Below are 18,567 nucleotides of genomic sequence, written 5' to 3'. Positions count from 1 at the left end.
TATCCAGTAGTGTGGTACAGTAACCAAACTTCTTAGAATCCAGTAACCAGGAACGGAGAGAGATAGGTGCTGGGAACAGAGGGACAGTGCGATTGGAGAGGGGACACTGCATCAGCTGCACTAAAGATATCTTCACCTCGGGCTCCCATGTGGCCTAACATCCAACATGCTGGATCCAATCCACTGGGGATCTGGACAAATGGTAAGTAAGTGGTTATCAAGTTTTTCAGCCAGCTTGTGCTATGTAAGCAAAGCTGTTTTGGTCTTCTTGGCTCCATGTTCACAATTGGTCTACCACACTTCACCAGCTTTAAAACAGATTAAAACTCCCAGGTTTATTGGTTAAATGCATAAAATAAATAGGAGACTGAGTAAGCAATTCAACGTAAACTGTTGACAACTAGAGTTATACAGCTTTATACACTTCAGTGTACTAAGCTAGGATAAAACCTAACTATTTCAGTAAAAACCTTGTGGTCAACACGGTCACCCAAGAGCTGAAGAACAAGTCAGCATTATGCAAAAATTGCACTTTTAAGGAGTTTAGCAGAAGGGACTTAGGTACTCCAATCCCTTACTATTTTTCATGCAGAACTTAAACATGTTATCGACACTTGCAAACAATTGCTTCCATTGTGTGAGCCAGCTGTGTGCTGTTCTTTTTCTGTAATGCTATGCTTTTTGATAAGCAAACAGAAATTCTCCTTGGAAAGGAAAATATAAAAAGCCTGCAACAGCATGTCAGCAATGGGATTTTTGAACCAGACTCTTATCAAGGAATAAACGCTGCAAATATTCAAATACAAAGTGTAATGTTTTTCTTACTGGGCATAAGCAGATGATAAACAACTTGTCTGTTCTTCAGCCCTTCATGTTCCCTTCTCAGAGAAAGTAACCAATTGTGCATTACAGGCAAGCTGTTCACTGTGCATTACACACTCGTGAGGTTACAGGCATTTATTTGCAGTCCGTCGTAATCAAGGCCTCCGCTCTTACAGACGACAGGCAAGTTCCACGAGGTCTATCTGTGGCCTGGTGTTGAACCCATACGTTCCTTGAGGCTTATGGCTTGCTTGAGAAGGCCCTCGATGCTCCGGAAGTATGCACCGCTGTAGGTCATGCTGCGGATGGCGCTGCAATGAAGGAGGAGGCAGAGAGTCAGACGCTTAACACATCACAGAGAAACCTGCTGCATCGGAGACCAGAGTTACGTCATCCTGCCACTGATCAAGAAATATATAAAAAGTTTTTCTTCCTCTCTGAAAGGCTTCCTTTTGCAAAGGATTTCACCAAATGCACCATAGCAATGAAAACAAATGTGACCTAATTCAACATGTTATTTTGAACAACTGTATTATTAAAAGCAGCTTCTGACATGTATCACTACAGGGCAAAGGTCAAATTCATGTTTTTGTCACAGTAGAGCTGCATCTTCTGGGCCAGGCTCATACTCTACAACTTTACTGGGGCAGGAAAGGGGCATCACAACTCAATTGAAGTTTCCCCTCTCTTTAGTCATGACCCTTCCTCTGGCTCAGCAATGGTAATAAATAGCATGTTACGCTCGGTGCATTTGCTGATTTTGCCTCAAAATATATATATAAATGTTTTCACTGAAAAACAGAGTTAAAGGTTAGTTATGGTAAAGCATACCCAAACTTAAAAAGCCCTTTAAATTTACAGTTTAGGCACGCAATGCACACCACAACTCACTGCACACTCAGCTTATTCTGACTGAACTGACCTTTTGGACAGCGCCCGTCCCTCCCCCCGGCGTGACCACTGCTGCTGCAGTCGTCTCCTCTCAGAGCCTGCCGACTCTGTGTTCGAGGCCCCCCTCCGCCCGCAGGCACCCACCTGCACCTCATCCCCAGTGGCCTAGTGGCCATCAGCATCTGTCAGAACTGACTGCCTTCTATCGCTCATTCTTTTTGCTGTATTTTGCCTCTTTTTTGTCTTTCACTCTCCTTTCACTCCTTTCTTGCTCCAGCGCTTTCCGTGCCGCTGTTGCCCCCGTGGTCCTGCCTCCTCCACCCTCATAGCGATTCCTGCCTTCCAGCTGACCAATGCCGCCCTCCCGGCTCCCCTTCTTAAGGGTAGCCGCTGTGTGGCCGCGCAACAGGTGTGCCGATGGTGCACCAAAGGCACGTCTATCTGCGCCTGGACCATGCCCAGCACCACGGACCCTGGATCTCGCCTGACCCATCGATACGATGTCAGGAACCTCCATGCTCTGAACCCAGAACGTTGGAGCAATTGTCACCCTGCCTTCCCCAAGGACACCGATAGACCTTTCTCCTGCTGGCACCTCACATTCTCCACACGCCAAACGCCAGCCCTCACAGCGCCAGAACCATCTCCAAGCGAAGTGCATCCTCCTTAACGTCTGCTCCCTACACAAACACGCCATAGAGATTTGGGACCTGATAGACACCAGCCCAGACATTACATTTTTAACTGAGACATGGACTAACAACATCCGGTCATCGCCATTGCGATTCCCGGAGACTACAAGCTGCTACGAAAATCAGTTTCTAATGACAATTTTTGGAATTTAGTCGTGTGATCAGGTATTGGCTGAGTAGTCCAGCAAATACAAAGTCTTGTACCCCACCGCTGATCCACCAATGTAGGAAGTTGGCTCTGTATGTACTATTTCAAAGTAAGAAATAGTATGCACAGAGTCCAAGGGTTCCCCTTAGAGGTAAGATAGTGGTAAAAAGAGATAATTCTAATGCTCTATTTTGTGGTAGTGTGGTCGAGCAGTAGGCTTATCAGAGGGTAGTGTTAAGCATTTGTTGTACATACACACAGGCAATAAATGAGGAACTCACACTCAAAGACAATTCCAGGCCAATGGGTTTTTGTATAGAAAAATATATTTTCTTAGTTTATTTTAAGAACCACAGGTTCAAGATTTACAAACAATACTTTAAATGAAAGGTATTTCACTCAGGTATCTTAGGAACTTTGAATCAACACAATAACATTTACAGTTTTGGCAAAAATGGCAATAAGCTATTTTAAAATTGGACACATTGCAAAATTCAACCGTTCCTGGGGGAGGTAAGTATTTGTTATTTTTGCAGGTAAATAAAGCACTTACAGGGTTCAAAGTTGGGTCCAAAGTAGCCCACCGGTGGGGGTTCAGAGCAACCCCAAAGTTACCACACCAGCAGCTCAGGGCCGGTCAGGTGCAGAGGCCAAAGGGGTGCCCAAAACATAGGTTTCAATGGAAATAGGGGTGCCCCGGTTCCAGTCTGCCAGCAGATAAGTACCCGCGACTTAAGGGGGCAGACCAGGGGGGTTTTGTAGGGCACCGGGGGGGAGGGACACAAGTTAGGACAAAAAGTACACCCTCAGCGGCACAGGGGCGGCTGGGTGCAGAGTGCAAACAGGCATTGGGTTTGTAATAGGTTTCAATGGGAGACCCAGGGGTCTCATTAGCGATGCAGGCAGGCAAGGGGGGGCTCCTCGGGGTAGCCACCACCTGGGCAAGGGAGAGGGCCACCTGGGGGTCGCTCCTGCACTGGAGGTCGGATCCTTCAGGTCCTGGGGGCTGCGGGTGCAGTGTGTTTCCCAGGCGTCGGGTTCTTTGAAGCAGGCAGTCGTGGTCAGGGGGAGCCTCGGGGTTCCCTCTGCAGGCGTAGCTGGGGGGGGGGGCTCAGGGAGGTCAACTTTGGCTACTCACAGGGTCGCAGTCACCGGGGAGTCCTCCCTGTAGTGTTGGTTCTCCGCAGGTCGAGCCGGGGGCGTTGGGTGCAGAGTGGAAAGTCTCACGCTTCCGGCGGGAAATGTGTGGTCTTTAAAAGTTGCTTCTTTGTTGCAAAGATTCAGTCTTTGTGGAACAGGGCTGCTGTCCTCTGGAGTTCTTGGTTCTTTTAGATGCAGGGTAGTCCTCTGAGGCTTCAGAGGTTGCTGGACCCTGGGGACGCGTCGCTGTTGCAGTTTTTCTCTTGAAGTGGGGAGTCAGGGCAGTAGGGCAGGGGCCAAAGCAGTTGGTGTCTCCGTCTTCTCTGCAGGGCTTCAGGTCAGCAGTCCTTCTTCGTCTTCAGGTTTCAGGAATCTATCTTCCTCGGTTCTGGGCGCCCCTAAATACTCAATTTAGGGGTGTGTTTAGGTCTGGGAGGTTAGTAGCCAATGGCTACTAGCCCTGGGGGTGGCTACACCCTCTTTGTGCCTCCTCCCGGTGGGGAGGGGGTCACATCCCTAATCCTATTGGGGGAATCCTCCATCTGCAAATGGAGGATTTCTAAAAGTCAGAGTCACCTCAGCTCAGGACACCTTAGGGGTTGTCCTGACTGGCCAGTGACTTCTCCTTGTTTTTCTCATTATCTCCTCCGGCCTGGCCGCCAAAAGTGGGGCAGGCATCTCCACTAGCGGGGATGCCCTGTGGCGCTGTAACAAAGGGGGCTCACCAACAGGTGTTACAGTTCCTGCAGGGGGAGGTGAGAAGCCCCACCACCCAGTACAGGCTTTGTTCCTGGCCACAGAGTGACAAAGGCACTCTCCCCATGTGGCCAGCAACATGTCTGGTGTGTGGCAGGCTGGTAAAACTAGCCAGCCCACACTGGAAGTCGGGTATGTTTTCAGGGGGAATCTCTAAGATGGCCTCTGTGTGTATTTCACAATAAAATGTACACTGGCATCAGTGTGCATTTATTGTGCTGAGAAGTTTGATACTAAACTTCCCAGTTTTCAGTGTAGCCATTATGGTGTTGTGGAGTTCGTGTTTGAGAGACTACCAGACCATATAATCTTATGGCTACCCTGCACTTACAATGTCTAAGGTTTTGCTTAGACACTGTGGGGGCATAGTGCTCATGCACTTATGCCCTCACCTGTGGTATAGTGCACCCTGCCTTAGGGCTGTAAGGCCTGCTAGAGGGGTGACTTATCTATGCCATAGGCAGTGTGAGGTTAGCATGGCACCCTGAGGGGAGTGCCATGTTGACTTAGTCGTCATTTTCTCCCCATTTTCTCCCCACCAGCACACACAAGCTGGCAAGCAGGGTGTCTGTGCTGAGTGAGGGGTCCCCAGGGTGGCATAAGACATGCTGCAGCCCTTAGAGATCTTCCCTGGCATCAGGGCCCTTGGTACCAGGGGTACTAGTTACAAGGGACTTACCTGGATGCCAGGGTGTGCCAATTGTGGAGACAAAGGTACAGGTTAGGGAAAGAACAATGGTCCTGGTTAGCAGGCCTCAGCACACTTTCAAATCATAACTTGGCATCAGCAAAGGCAAAAAGTCAGGGGGTAACCATGCCAAGTAGGCATTTCCTTACACCGCCCATCCAGACCGGGAGGCGGCATAGCCATCACCCACAAGACGATCCTCCGAGTGACGTTAAGCACACAGGAATTCACTCCCATCATGGAGCACTTTTTCTTCCAAGTTCACACGACCCCTAAGACCACCAACCGGGGCACTCTCATCTACAGACCACCTGGACCACAGCCAGTGTTCAGCGACACCATCATCGACCCCCCACGCACTCGCTTCCAGCAACTACATTCTTCCTGGTGACCTCAACGATCTCAGTGACCTCAACACTACTCGAGAACCTGGAAACAATCGGGCTCAAGCAAGTAGTCAGATCACCAACGCACACCGCCAGACACACTCTCGACCCCATTTTCTCCACCAGCAACAACATCATCATCATCATCAACGACGTGACCCCGCTACACTGGACCGACCACCACTGCATCCATTTTTCCATCTCAACGCCCACATAGCAAACTCACTCAACACACCCCACCTACAAAAAATGGAACCAGATCTCAGAAGAGCAACTCACCAGAACCATCAGCAACCCCCGACACAACAGACACCAACACCTCATCCCGCGTCCTCCACGAATGGATCACCAACTGGGCCGACACCTTAGCCCCTCTCCGGATGACTTTAGGGACATACTCTTCAAAGAGAGCCAGTTGGTTCACCACTGCACTCCAGGAATCAAAGTGTTCATGCAGGAGGTTGGAGACCAAGTGGAGAAGTAACAAATCCCCGCAAGATCTGGCCATCTTCAAAGTCGCTACAAGACACCACCAGTCTCATCTGGTCCTCCAGAAAATCCACCTTGCAGGACTGCATCAACTCCACCACCCACAACACCAAAGAACTCTACGACCTCATCAAAGAATTCACAAAACCACAAGCTGGGACCACAGACATTCCTCCATCACAGGATCTCTGCCACAGACAAGCAACCTTATTGCACCGGAAGATCCAAGACATCTGCGACAGTTTCAAACCCAAAGACTCGCCGAGCCCACCAACAACATCCCTGCCAGGACTAGCAGAACCCACACAACTCCTGCGCACCTGGACCCCACTCATGACGAATGGTACCGACTCCTTCATGGGCAGCATTCACTCGGGAGCCCCGACAGACCCCCTGCTCACACTACTTCTTCAACACTGCCAGTGCCTCGACCGTGCCTGAGCTCTGCAAGACCATGCTCCCGAGAGTAAGCAACCTACTCCGAAGACTGGAAGCATGCAGAGATTCGCCCACTTCTGAAAAAACCTACAGCCGACCTAATGGACCTCAAGAACTACCGCCCCATCTCACTGCTACCCTTCCCAGCAAAAGTCGCAGAGAAAGCAATCAACACTCGGCTACACCAACACATCGAGGACAACAACATCCTGGATGTCTCCCAGTCAGGATTCCGAACGAACCACAGTACCGTAATCGCCCCGCTCGCAGCCATTGATGACATCCACTCCATCCTCAACTATGGACAAACAGCAGCCCTCATCCTACCGGACCTTTCAGCCGCCTTCGATACAGTGTCCCACCGTACACTATGTGCCAGACTCCATGCGGCAGGTATACACGGCAAGGCCCTTCTATGGATACACTCCTTCCTAACAGGCAGGCAGAACACAGAAAATCTGGTTCTCGCCACACCTATCAGAACTCACTGACATCAGCTGTGGAGTACACTAAAGATCATCACTGAGCCCAATGCTGTTCAACGTCTACATGATCCCGCTTGCCCCCATCATCAGGAACTATAGCATGAGCATTGTCTCCTACGCTGATGACGCCCAGATTATCCTCTCCCTGACCGAGAACCCCTCAACAGCCATGAAGAATTTCAGAGATGGGATGTAAGCAGTTGCCACCTGGATGAGGGAGAGTTGCCTAAAGTTGAACTGGGACAAAACCAAGATCCTCATCTTGGGACCATCACAGTCAGCTTGGGACAACTCCTGGTGGCCCTCTACAATCGGCAGGTCCCCCACCCCTACAGACCACGCTAGAAACCTCAGCGCCATCCTCGACTCAACGTTCACAATGACCAGGCAGGTCAACTCCATCGCCTCCACCTGCTACCACATCCTCCGACTCCTCTGAAAGATCTTCAGATGGATACCAACCGACTGCCGGAAAATTGTGATATGCCCTAATAACAAGCAGACTTGACTACGGCAACGCCCACTATGCTGGAACTTCCAGGAAGAGCATAAACAAGCTGCAACAAATTCAGAACGCCACTGCCAGACTAATCCTAGGCATCCCCCGCCGAGAACACATTACAGGACACCTGAAGAACCTCCACTGACTCACCCTCGAGAAGAGAATCAACTTCAAACTCCTCGTCCCCACCTAGAGCGCCCTCGACAATAGCGGATACATCTATCTCAACCACCGCATTACCTGGAACTCTCCTTCCAGAGCTCTCGGCTCGTCCCAGCAGTCGCTCGTCAATGTATCCCGCATAAAGAAGTCCTCAGCTGGAGGAAGATCATTCTCACACCTGGCAGCTAAAGGATGGAACACCTTACCACCGCACCTCAGACAGTCGCCATTGCTGCCTCAGTTCAAGAAGGACCTCAAGACCTGACTCTTCAGCTGATCTCTGAGGACCCCCCGTAGCGCCTTGAGACCCAATGGGTGAGTAGTGCGCTCTAGAAATGATTGATTGATTCTTCCTATTCTTCCTTGTGTTCCCAGAACCATAATTAACATTTAACTGTTTTTTCCAGTGTTTTTAATGGTTTACTTATGCCGCTGGCATGTACCCATTTGGAGCTGTTTACAGCCTTTGGCCTAAGGCTAGGTCATGTCCTGGGCTCTAGTTTTGATGCATGAGGTGGAGTTTGTTAGTGTATGACGATATTGGTTGTGTGGAGTTGTCAAGGTGGTGCTTGGGTTTACCGATGATGGTGGGTGACTTGGTGCATGATGTCGCTTGTATTTACTTAGGACGTGGGTTTGCTGGTGCACAATGTTAGGTGTATAGAACCTGTGATGGTGGGTGTCTTGGCATATGACAGCAGGTGTGCTAGTGTATGTGTTCCCACCTGTAGGAAAGTACCATCTTGCCTGGCATGTTACCCCCAAATTTCACTGTATATATGTTGTCTTAGTTGTATGTGTCACTGGGACCCTGCCAGCCAGGGCCCCAGTGCTCATAGGTGTGCCTGAATGTGTTACCTGTGTTATGACTAACTGTCTCATTGAGGCTCTGCTAATCAGAACCTCAGTGGTTATGCTCTCTCATTTCTTTCCAAATTGTCACTAACAGGCTAGTGACCAATTTTACCAATTTACATTGGCATACTGGAACACCCTTATAATTCCCTAGTATATGGTACTGAGGTACCCAGGGTATTGGGGTTCCAGGAGATCCCTATGGGCTGCAGCATTTCTTTTGCCACCCATAGGGAGCTCTGACAATTCTTACACAGGCCTGCCATTGCAGCCTGAGTGAAATAACGTCCACGTTATTTCACAGCCATTTGCCACTGCACTTAAGTAACTTATAAGTCACCTATATGTCTAACCTTTACCTGGTAAAGGTTGGGTGCTAAGTTACTTAGTGTGTGGGCACCCTGGCACTAGCCAAGGTGCTCCCACATTGTTCAGGGCAAATTCCCCGGACTTTGTGAGTGCGGGGACACCATTACACATGTGCACTACACATAGGTCACTACCTATGTGTAGCTTCATAATGGTAACTCCGAACATGGCCATGTAACATGTCTAAGATCATGGAATTGCCCCCCCCAATGCCATCCTGGTATTGGGGAGACAATCCCATGATTCCCCGGGTCTCTAGCACAGACCCGGGTACTGCCAAACTGCCTTTTCAGGGGTTTCACTGCAGCTGCTGCTGCTGCCAACCCCTCAGACAGGTTTCTGCCCTCCTGGGGTCCAGCCAGGCTTGGCCCAGGAAGGCAGAACAAAGGACTTCCTCAGAGAGAGGGTGTTACACCCTCTCCCTTTGGAAAAAGGTGTTAAGGCAGGGGAGGAGTAGCCTCCCCCAGCCTCTGGAAATGCTTCCATGGGCACAGATGGTGCCCATTTCTGCATAAGCCAGTCTACACCGGTTCAGGGATCCCCCAGCCCTGCTCTGGCGCGAAATTGGACAAAGGAAAGGGGAGTGACCACTCCCCTGACCTGCACCTTCCCTGGGAGGTGCCCAGAGCTCCTCCAGTGTGCTCCAGACCTCTGCCATCTTGGAAATAGAGGTGCTGCTGGCACACTGGACTGCTCTGAGTGGCCAGGGCCAGCAGGTGACGTCAGAGACTCCTTCTGATAGGCTCCTCCAGGTGTTGCTAGCCTATCCTCTCTCCTACGTAGCCAAACCTCCTATTCTGGCTATTTAGGGTCTCTTCTTTGGGGAATTCTTTAGATAACGAATGCAAGAGCTCATCAGAGTTCCTCTGCATCTCTCTCTTCACCTTCTGCCAAGGAATCGACTGCTGACCGCGCTGGATGCCTGCAAAACCGCAACAAAGTAGCAAAGACGATTACTGCAACCTTGTATCGCTGATCCTGCCGCCTTCTCAACTGTTTTCCTGGTGGTGCATGCTGTGGGGGTAGTCTGCCTCCTCTCTGCACTAGAAGCTCCGAAGAAATCTCCCGTGGGTCGACGGAATCTTCCCCCTGCAACCGCAGGCACCAAAGAACTGCTTCACCGATCCTCTGGGTCTCCTCTCAGCACGACGAGCGAGGTCCCTTGAACTCAGCAACTCTGTCCAAGTGACTCCCACAGTCCAGTGACTCTTCAGTCCAAGTTTGGTGGAGGTAAGTCCTTGCCTCCCCACGCTAGACTGCATTGCTGGGAACCGTGTGTTTTGCAGCTGCTCCGGCTCCTGTGCACTCTTCCAAGATTTCCTTTGTGCACAGCCAAGCCTGGGTCCCCGGCACTCTAACCTGCAGTGCACGACCTCCTGAGTTGTCCTCCGGCGTCGTGGGACCTTCCTTTGTGACTTTGGGTGAGCTCCGGTTCACTCCACTTCGTAGTGCCTGTTCCGGCACTTCTGCGGGTGCTGCTTGCTTCTGAGTGGGCTCTTTGTCTTGCTGGATGCCTCCTCTGTCTCCTCGCGCAATTGGTGACATCCTGGTCCCTCCTGGGCCACAGCAGCATCCAAAAACCCTAACCGCGACCCTTGCAGCTAGCAAGGCTTGTTTGCGGTCTTTCTGCACGAAAACACCTCTGCAAGCTTCTTCACGACGTGGAACATCCATCCTCCAAAGGGGACGTTTCTAGCCCTCTTCGTTCTTGCAGAATCCACAGCTTCTACCATCCGGTGGCAGCTTCTTTGCACCCACAGCTGGCATTTCCTGGGCATCTGCCCACTCCCGACTTGATCGTGACTTTTGGACTTGGTCTCCTTGTTCCACAGGTACTCTCGTCTGGAAATCCATCGTTGTTGCATTGCTGGTGTTGGTCTTTCTTGCAGAATTCCCCTATCACGACTTCTGTGCTCTCTGGGGAACTTAGGTGCACTTTGCACCCACTTTTCAGGGTCTTGGGGTGGGCTATTTTTCTAACCCTCACTCTTTTCTTACAGTCCCAGCGACCCTCTACGAGCTCACATAGGTTTGGGGTCCATTCGTGGTTCGCATTCCACTTCTAGAGTATATGGTTTGTGTTGACCCTATCCCTATGTGCTCCCATTGCATTCTATTGTGACTATACATTGTTTGCACTGTTTTCTATTGCTATTACTGCATATTTTGGTATTGTGTACATATATCTTGTGTATATTTGCTATCCTCATACTGAGGGTACTCACTGAGATACTTTGGCATATTGTCATAAAAATAAAGTACCTTTATTTTTAGTATATCTGTGTATTGTGTTTTCTTATGATATTGTGCATATGACACTAGTGGTACTGTAGGAGCTTCACTCGTCTCCTAGTTCAGCCTAAGCTGCTCTGCTAAGCTACCTTTTCTATCAGCCTAAGCTGCTAGACACCCCTCTACACTAATAAGGGATACCTGGACCTGGTGCAAAGTGTAAGTACCCCTTGGTACCCACTACAAACCAGACCAGCCTCCTACACCACCCCCTTGAAATCAGTATATAAACAATACTGCCCGCCACTGCAGACCTGCTGTCTCCCGAACCCGGTACAGCGCCTTTCTCTGCTGCCCCGACCCCACTCCCACAGCCCCTCAGTCAAAAGCAGACCCTCTATAGGTCACTTGACCTCGTCTGTGAAGCCACTCTGCGTGCAGCTATATCTCCCCTCTATCGGCTTCCATCCCAATTGCAGCTCCTGTGTGTCCCTCACCTCCCCTACCGCAGCTCTTTATGCTCCCGGACCCTCTGCTCTGCAGCACCTGTGTGTCCCCATCCTACCTGCAGCCAATGTGTGCTGGCCTTCTACGTGCCTCTCCTCCCCACTGCAGCTCAAATGTACACCGACTGCCAACTGACCCTTTATGTGCCACCCTGCATAATCCCTCCAACTCTTTCCAGGTCAAGCGTAAGCATACGACCTAATGTATACTTTTAAGTATACTTCTTCTGTGGGCTTCCAGTCATTTCATTGGTTAGTTTCAGTGTCATTTAAAAGTTCTTGCTTGCTAGTGGTCAGTCATGCCTCTTTGTCCCTCCTTCTTCCTTGTGGGAGCAAGGGCCAACTACTGTATAATTATGCTTTGTCCTGTATATCTAGTCTGCAGGGCACTTTTTTTTTTTTTTTTACTAAATTTCTGATCGTGCCCAGGGAAGCTTCCCTTTTCATTTGCATAGCATTCTTGCTCTGAGCTTAGCTGTGAACAAGCCTATAAATCAGGCTGGTATCTTGATCACATTTGGTCTGCCTGCCTGAAGTCCCTGGTGCTGAGAGCAAGGGAGGATCACTTGTAATTGCTTATAGCCTAGGCGCCCAGGGCTTCTTAAATCAGGTTCTGCAACAAAATTAGGAGAGTTATCTGCACCCCACAAAACTGTTTTCATAAACTTTGGAATAATCTGTAACTGCTTGACATTTCCTGCTTTCTTAGTCACATGTGCCTGACCTTTCCTAATTAAGCAATTCAGTGGCATTGTAAATTAACATGCTACCCAAACTTTTGTTCCAACAAGCATACAGGAACGTTCCCCCATCCAGAGGCCCCGGCCCCAGATGTAACCTGATGTCACCTAGGAAACCTTTGTATGGCATCCTTGCTCTTTCAGTTCTGCTACCCACATGCAGCTCAGCCAGAGCACCTCCTTCCAAGCACTCAGTGCCCACTGCTGTTCCAGTGTCGGGACACCACACACAGCTCTGACAGGGCATCTCACTTCTTAGAGACAGCGCCCACTTCCACTCCAGCACAGGGACCCTCACCTAGCTCTACCAAGGCTCCACGATCCTTAGAGACAGTGCCCACTTCAGTTCCATACTGGGATTCCACTCACAGCTCCATAAGTGCACCTCAGTTCACACACTCCAAGCCCTCAGCTGTGCTCGTGCAATATCCCCACACGCACTGTCTGCCAGAACACCTCAGTTCCTACAGTCAGTACACTCTGCTGTTCCAGTACTGGGACCTCGGGCTTAGCTCCATCAGTTGACCTCAGTTCACATACTGCAAGCCCTCAGCTGTGCCCGTGCCAGAACCCCACACACGTTGTCTGCCAGAGCACCTCAGTTCTTACCGTCAGTACACACTGCTGTTCCAGTACTGGGACCTTGCACGCAACTCCATCAGTGCACCTCAAGTCTAACATTCAACACCACTGTTGATGGAAACCACCACAGCTCCGTCAGAATCCATCAGTTCTAACATTCAGTGCACATTTCTTCTCGGGAATGAGGTTCACACACACGCCCTTCAGGACTCCTCGCTTCTGTGGTTCAGAGGCAATGCCCCTCCCATACTGGGCCCCACTCGCAGCTTCACCAGGGCACCTCCAGGCTAACACTCAGCAACACTGGCACACCAATGCTAGGTTGCACACATAGCTCCATTAACATAACTCACTTCTGACCTTGTGTGCCCGTTACTATTCCAGTACTGCAGCTCACATACAACTCTGTCAATGCCCCTCAACCCTAACCTGCAGCGCCCCATTATTCCAATACCAGGAATTACACATCGTTCCATTCCTAACCCACTGCCTTTCTGTTATTCCAGCACTGGGCTGGGAAACAGCTCTGTCTATATCCCCAATCCTGATCTAAGCGCGCCAAGATTGTTGTATTGGGGTTCACATACAACTCTGCAGGTGCACCTCCTGCAGTTCTGCAGCGCCCCCTGCTGTTCCACAACCTAACTTCTGTTTGAGGACGTGGGCGAGCCAATTAAATCTATTCTTACCTGCCATCTTTATTTGGGAGGGTCTGTTTCACCTTTCTCAGGCCGTTCTTCCCTTTACTCTGTTTACTCTCAATATTTTGTTTCTCCCACACTTTTCTCTTTCCAGTTCTTAAAATCCACACATTAACAATTTCGCTCTTTGTTTCAACTGTTTATTCATACTCCTCTCCCAAATTTTTTATTTATTTCCCTCTTCCTCTTGCTATCTTCTCTTTCAAACTCGCAAAAACGTGGTTATTTCTTTCCTTGTTTCGTTCCTCTCTTTTTTGCTTCATCAGGCATTCATTCTTTCACTTTTTTTCTCTTCCCTTCATTCTTTGTCTTTTTTTATTTGCTCTTTCCTTTGACGTTGGTTTGCGACATTCCACTCTATGACACTCCATGACACTCTCTGTCACTCCACTCTACTACACTCTTTGCCACTCCACTCTACGACATTCCATGCCACTCTCCTCTAGGCCACTAACTTGCACCCATTCTGAACAGCAGCCACACTGGTGAACAACATGGCTAAAATACATTGGCAAAGCCAATAGCTCTAGCATAGGCAAGAACCACTGGCTTTGCCAATGCTTGTTGGAAGGGTCTGTGATGGGATTTATGGAGGAAGGAGCAGGTGGAGAGAGTGGGAAAGCAACCAGGTGTAGGTGGGGAGCAACAAAGGAGTATGAGGCAGGGGAGGAGGGAAATCCCCCCAAAAAAATTACCTAGCTAAGTTGAGGTAAGCAATAGACAAGTTGGGGTGGGAGGAAGGAGCAACACTGAGTTAGTGGGATTGAGTATTTGCAAGGAGAAGCAGCACAACAGGGACAGAACAAGAAAACACACGCACTGTTATGGAGGACAGAAAGCAAAAATAAAAAATAAAAAACATTAGTTCCCTGAACGTGAAGAGTAGAACGATGCATGTCATCCAAATCAAAAAGGTGATAAAGAAGCTATGTCCCAGGGGAAGGACAAACCAGAGCAGAGGAAAAAAAAAACATTGTATAAGAAGCAAGCAAATGATATTGGTCAGAAAACCAACCAACTTAAAGCCATGACCTGGCTATACGTCTACTGTAGGTTTTGGAATAGCCCACAATGAGTCTCTTTGACCTTCTTTGTATGTGAGAAACAAATAAAGGACATCGCAAATTCCTTCCCTATTGTTACTTGTACCTGCAGGCGTACTCCACCGAGTAGATAGCTCCCTGGGTCTGGTCCTCCCAGCTCTGCATATCAGCCTGCGAGGGACGAGATCAGAAATACGAGGGATTATGAAATGTCTTCACTACTTGAGCACGTAAAAGAAAGGGAGCACTTTAGACCTACACTCTAAAAAAGGGTTGCATGTATATTGCTACGGTGATCAGAAACACTATATGGTTTCAAAATCACCTTGAAATTAAAATGTTTTGCTCAATTAAAATGGATGATCGCATCTCCATCAATGAAGAACTTTATGCATGTTTTGATCAATCAAGAACCCTGTCCATGCTTTAGTCAATGAAGATTCTTGACTAAGTTTTTGTCAATCAGGTTATAATTAGAGACAGAAACGGACAAACTATATCTAAGGTTTAACACGCGGACACCAAAGTGCACTTACCTTGTGCTGAGCTAGCTCTGGAAGGGATCTGCGGACATGTTCCTGAAGTCGATACAAGGCAACCGATGGTTCATTTGCCAACACGTACATGCTCTCCGTGAACTTGTCTGTAACTAAATTTAAAGACAGAGGTATGAAGAAAAGTGTGTTTCGCAAACTCTATCAAGAAAGACACCACTCGGTAACAGTTATAAGAATGATAGGCGTGGGAAAGAAAGTCCACCACATTAGAATATGTAGAGTTAAATCACAGAAGTCAAGAGAAAAAAATGAGCCACAGAAACTGCAAAGCCAGTGGTTCTGGGACAACATTAGTGGTACCACATCCCACTTAAAATGTCACCTTGTCCACTTTATTGCTTGTCACCATAAAGATCACTGGAGGCAGTAGCTACTTATGGACTATCCTGTTTCACATCCCAATTGGAAAGACCACCAGCTGTAATATGCATATTATAAATATAATCTATGAGCAGCCCTCACTATGTGGTCACAGAGAAACTGGCTCTAACTATGTGGCATTAAGGGGCAGGAACTGGACATGCCATTTAGAACCTGGGCAAGACGACGAACCGATATCATGTATCTGCACGTGGACGGCCAAACTACCCAGCCTTTGTAAACCAGCCCAATCACTTAGCTAGATGAGACCAGGTCAATTACCTGTAACTATCTTACAACACGTAAGAAGGAGACACATTATTCCATTTTTGGTTAGGAACAACAAGCCTAGCCATGTCATCGAAGAGGGTCAAGTTCTTCTGTTTTGCTTCAGGGGAGAGTGCAGGTCCCACCATCTGGGCATTGCTCTCATTTGGATTTAGCCGAAGAAACACTAACTTCTCCTCTATCATGGTGACAAGGACATATGCTGAGCTACATGGGGGTGGGTCCAACCATTTGGACATACCAGGACATGCTCATGTGTAACAGGACCGTCACGAGTACTACAAAGAAAAACACACATGATTTATTTGGTTGACACAAACACGGAGATGTTCGAATTTACAGCCGAAAGCATTTGTAAATGAAAGCTAAGGAAATAAGAGGGAGTTAGGAATATGAGCAAGGGAAATGCCCATGGGTTTCCATTAGTTTGCGGTGACTGTGCTCCCTAGGGAAGGTAATTATGGGGGTCACCAGGGTAACTTTGGACCCACCATATTCAACCCACATCCACACTGCTGTGCATGCACAATGAACAGTGCCAGGTCTCTTTCTACCAGGTGGCATTCACTAGTAGCTCATGATGTATTGGCTGCCCCATAATCAAAGGTCATTTCTACCAGGGTCCTTGGAAGGACTGAGGTCTGGGCAGGGATTAGTCTCGGGTGGAAGTGGTGCCTCTGTTGAGGACTAAGTAAAGCCTTTTGTCATTTGCAGGTTACATGCTCCAGTCTCAAACAGATAGGTCCAGGGGCTGAGTGTTTGCAGCTGTGATCTGTGTGCAGCTCACATGTTACAATGCTAAATAAAATCTTGATTGGTTACATCACCTATTAAAAGAGAGAACAGAGACCTCAACCTCCAATTCACCTCAAATTAATTTTATTTCACGCTCCAAGTCCGATATAGCATCATGCACCAAAAAAACACCAGAAAAACAAAATATATCTTACTCCAGTGTGAGACTAAATGAAGATGTTCAGTTTAAATGACCCTCGAATTGATTGTAGGAAAAAAGCTAAATATTTTACATAAAAATGTGATTTCCACATGTGATACTATAACACTTTGTGAGGGGCAATGAGGCCAGGAGTGAGATTGTTCTGAGGTGTTTAGTTCAGCTCACCTGAGAGGTGATGGGGTTATTTTGTGGGCCTGTAACTACAGGCCCTCAACAATCTTTTTGGGCACTGGGCCGCCTTGTTATTTACAAATGCCTCTTTTTGCCTTATTGTTTGTTCTTGGGAAGTACCACCCATTCTCCTAGGTGACAGAGTCTATCATGTACCGCCCATCCTCCGTGTTAACTGCAGCATTTTAAGGTCTGCTGCCCTTACTTTACCTCTCTCTTCTCTCCAGTCTCCTTCCCGGAGTACGGGAGCACATAATATTGCTCAACAAACCTCATTTGGAGATCGTCACCGCCCTCTTGTCAGTGATACTGCATAATGACATAAACATGCACTGATAAAATAAATCTGCACTTCACCCATAAAGGGTTTATCCTGCATTCACTTAATGCCCCTCCCCCCCGACCCACGAGCCAACATCTGGACAGGCAGGTGTGACAGATTTACAACCCCTTTCTCTGGATTTGCCGCCTTTAGGCCTAATGTCCTTACTCCAGACGCACAGATTTACTGCCCCTTATGTTTGCTAACCAGTTTGCTACCCGCCCGTGATTACTGTTCACCTCCCCTGTGTCCTCACTTGCTCCCTGGCCTTGCCACCTACCTCTCTTCACTTTCAGCTGCATCTCCTGTTCCTCCATGGCTGCTCCGGGATGCTGAGATCAAAGGATGCCGCTGTGCACTGGATACAGTGTCCACTGATGGGAGCAGGAGGATGCTACAGCACAACAGCCTGGGTCACGCGTCACTCCGGCGTGGCGGAAGTCAGCGCCGCCGCCATCTTGGAGCGGAGCAGTTTCCGTGCAAATACTGGGAGAATTCAGCACAAGTCTCCTTAATTTTTTATTACTTTGAAAATGAATGTTAATCTACGTACTTGTGCGTAATAGAAACCCAAAAAAATAGCAAGCAAACTTTTTTCAATCACTAGTATTTGTTATTTATTTAGATCACTTATTTAGTAAAAAGTGGAGTCTCAGCTTCAGCTTATGTAAGAGTTTGAGGTTGTGACTAGCTTCAGGCGAAATCTGAGACTTCTCGCTGTTCTTAACCGGACCCTTTCACATACAAAGATGGGCGCCAGGTCAACGGTGGTACCGGCGGAACACGTCAGCTTCTATCCCGGCACCCTCCGCCCGGGTCAGACGGCCATCTTGAAATGGGCTTCTTTAAGTTGTGTGTACAGCGAGTGTCCTTTCCTGCCAACGCTTATATTGATGCCCTTTAGAACTTTGCTGCAATCCAAGACGGCGCTGTAGTTTACAATCCTTATGCTTTGGCACGTGCAGTCTTTATTTTATGTGTATTACACAGATAACCAAAGAATCCCTATGATTGGATGTACTGATGCTTAATGTTACAGGTCCCGCTATCGGCTCTTTGCTTATGAAGTATTTAATTTGTGTTTCAGTGCATGATATGGACATACAGAAGAGATGGTACTTTCTATCTAGTGTACATATTTGCTCCCAAAAAGTACAGGTACTCTCCCATCTAAATGTATTGCAGCAGTGCTGAGAAGTGCAGGTACTCTCCTTTCAAATTAAACTGTTCTTCAACTGGTAGAGCTGAAGTGAATCAAGGCAACAGCTCCTGGAATGCACCATG

The 18,567-nt window shown here is 48.4% G+C and overlaps 1 protein-coding gene across 1 annotated transcript; it reads right to left on the bottom strand.

Annotated features, from left to right (window-relative positions):
• Positions 1 to 309: 309 nt before the first annotated feature.
• Positions 310 to 17,715, bottom strand: BORCS8 (BLOC-1 related complex subunit 8). The gene is made up of 4 exons (XM_069217241.1): positions 17,564 to 17,715; positions 15,164 to 15,276; positions 14,734 to 14,798; positions 310 to 1,133 (listed from the first exon to the last, which is right to left on the bottom strand). The coding sequence occupies exons 1-4, from the start codon at positions 17,598 to 17,600 to the stop codon at positions 1,022 to 1,024; spliced, it is 327 nt and encodes a 108-aa protein (XP_069073342.1). The 5' UTR covers positions 17,601 to 17,715; the 3' UTR covers positions 310 to 1,021.
• Positions 17,716 to 18,567: the final 852 nt, after the last annotated feature.

This window comes from Pleurodeles waltl, chromosome 12 (genome assembly GCF_031143425.1).
Source record: "Pleurodeles waltl isolate 20211129_DDA chromosome 12, aPleWal1.hap1.20221129, whole genome shotgun sequence".
NCBI lineage: Eukaryota > Metazoa > Chordata > Amphibia > Caudata > Salamandridae > Pleurodeles > Pleurodeles waltl.
Note: the sequence above shows the minus strand (reverse complement) of the source record. Positions and strands in the feature narration are given on the sequence as shown.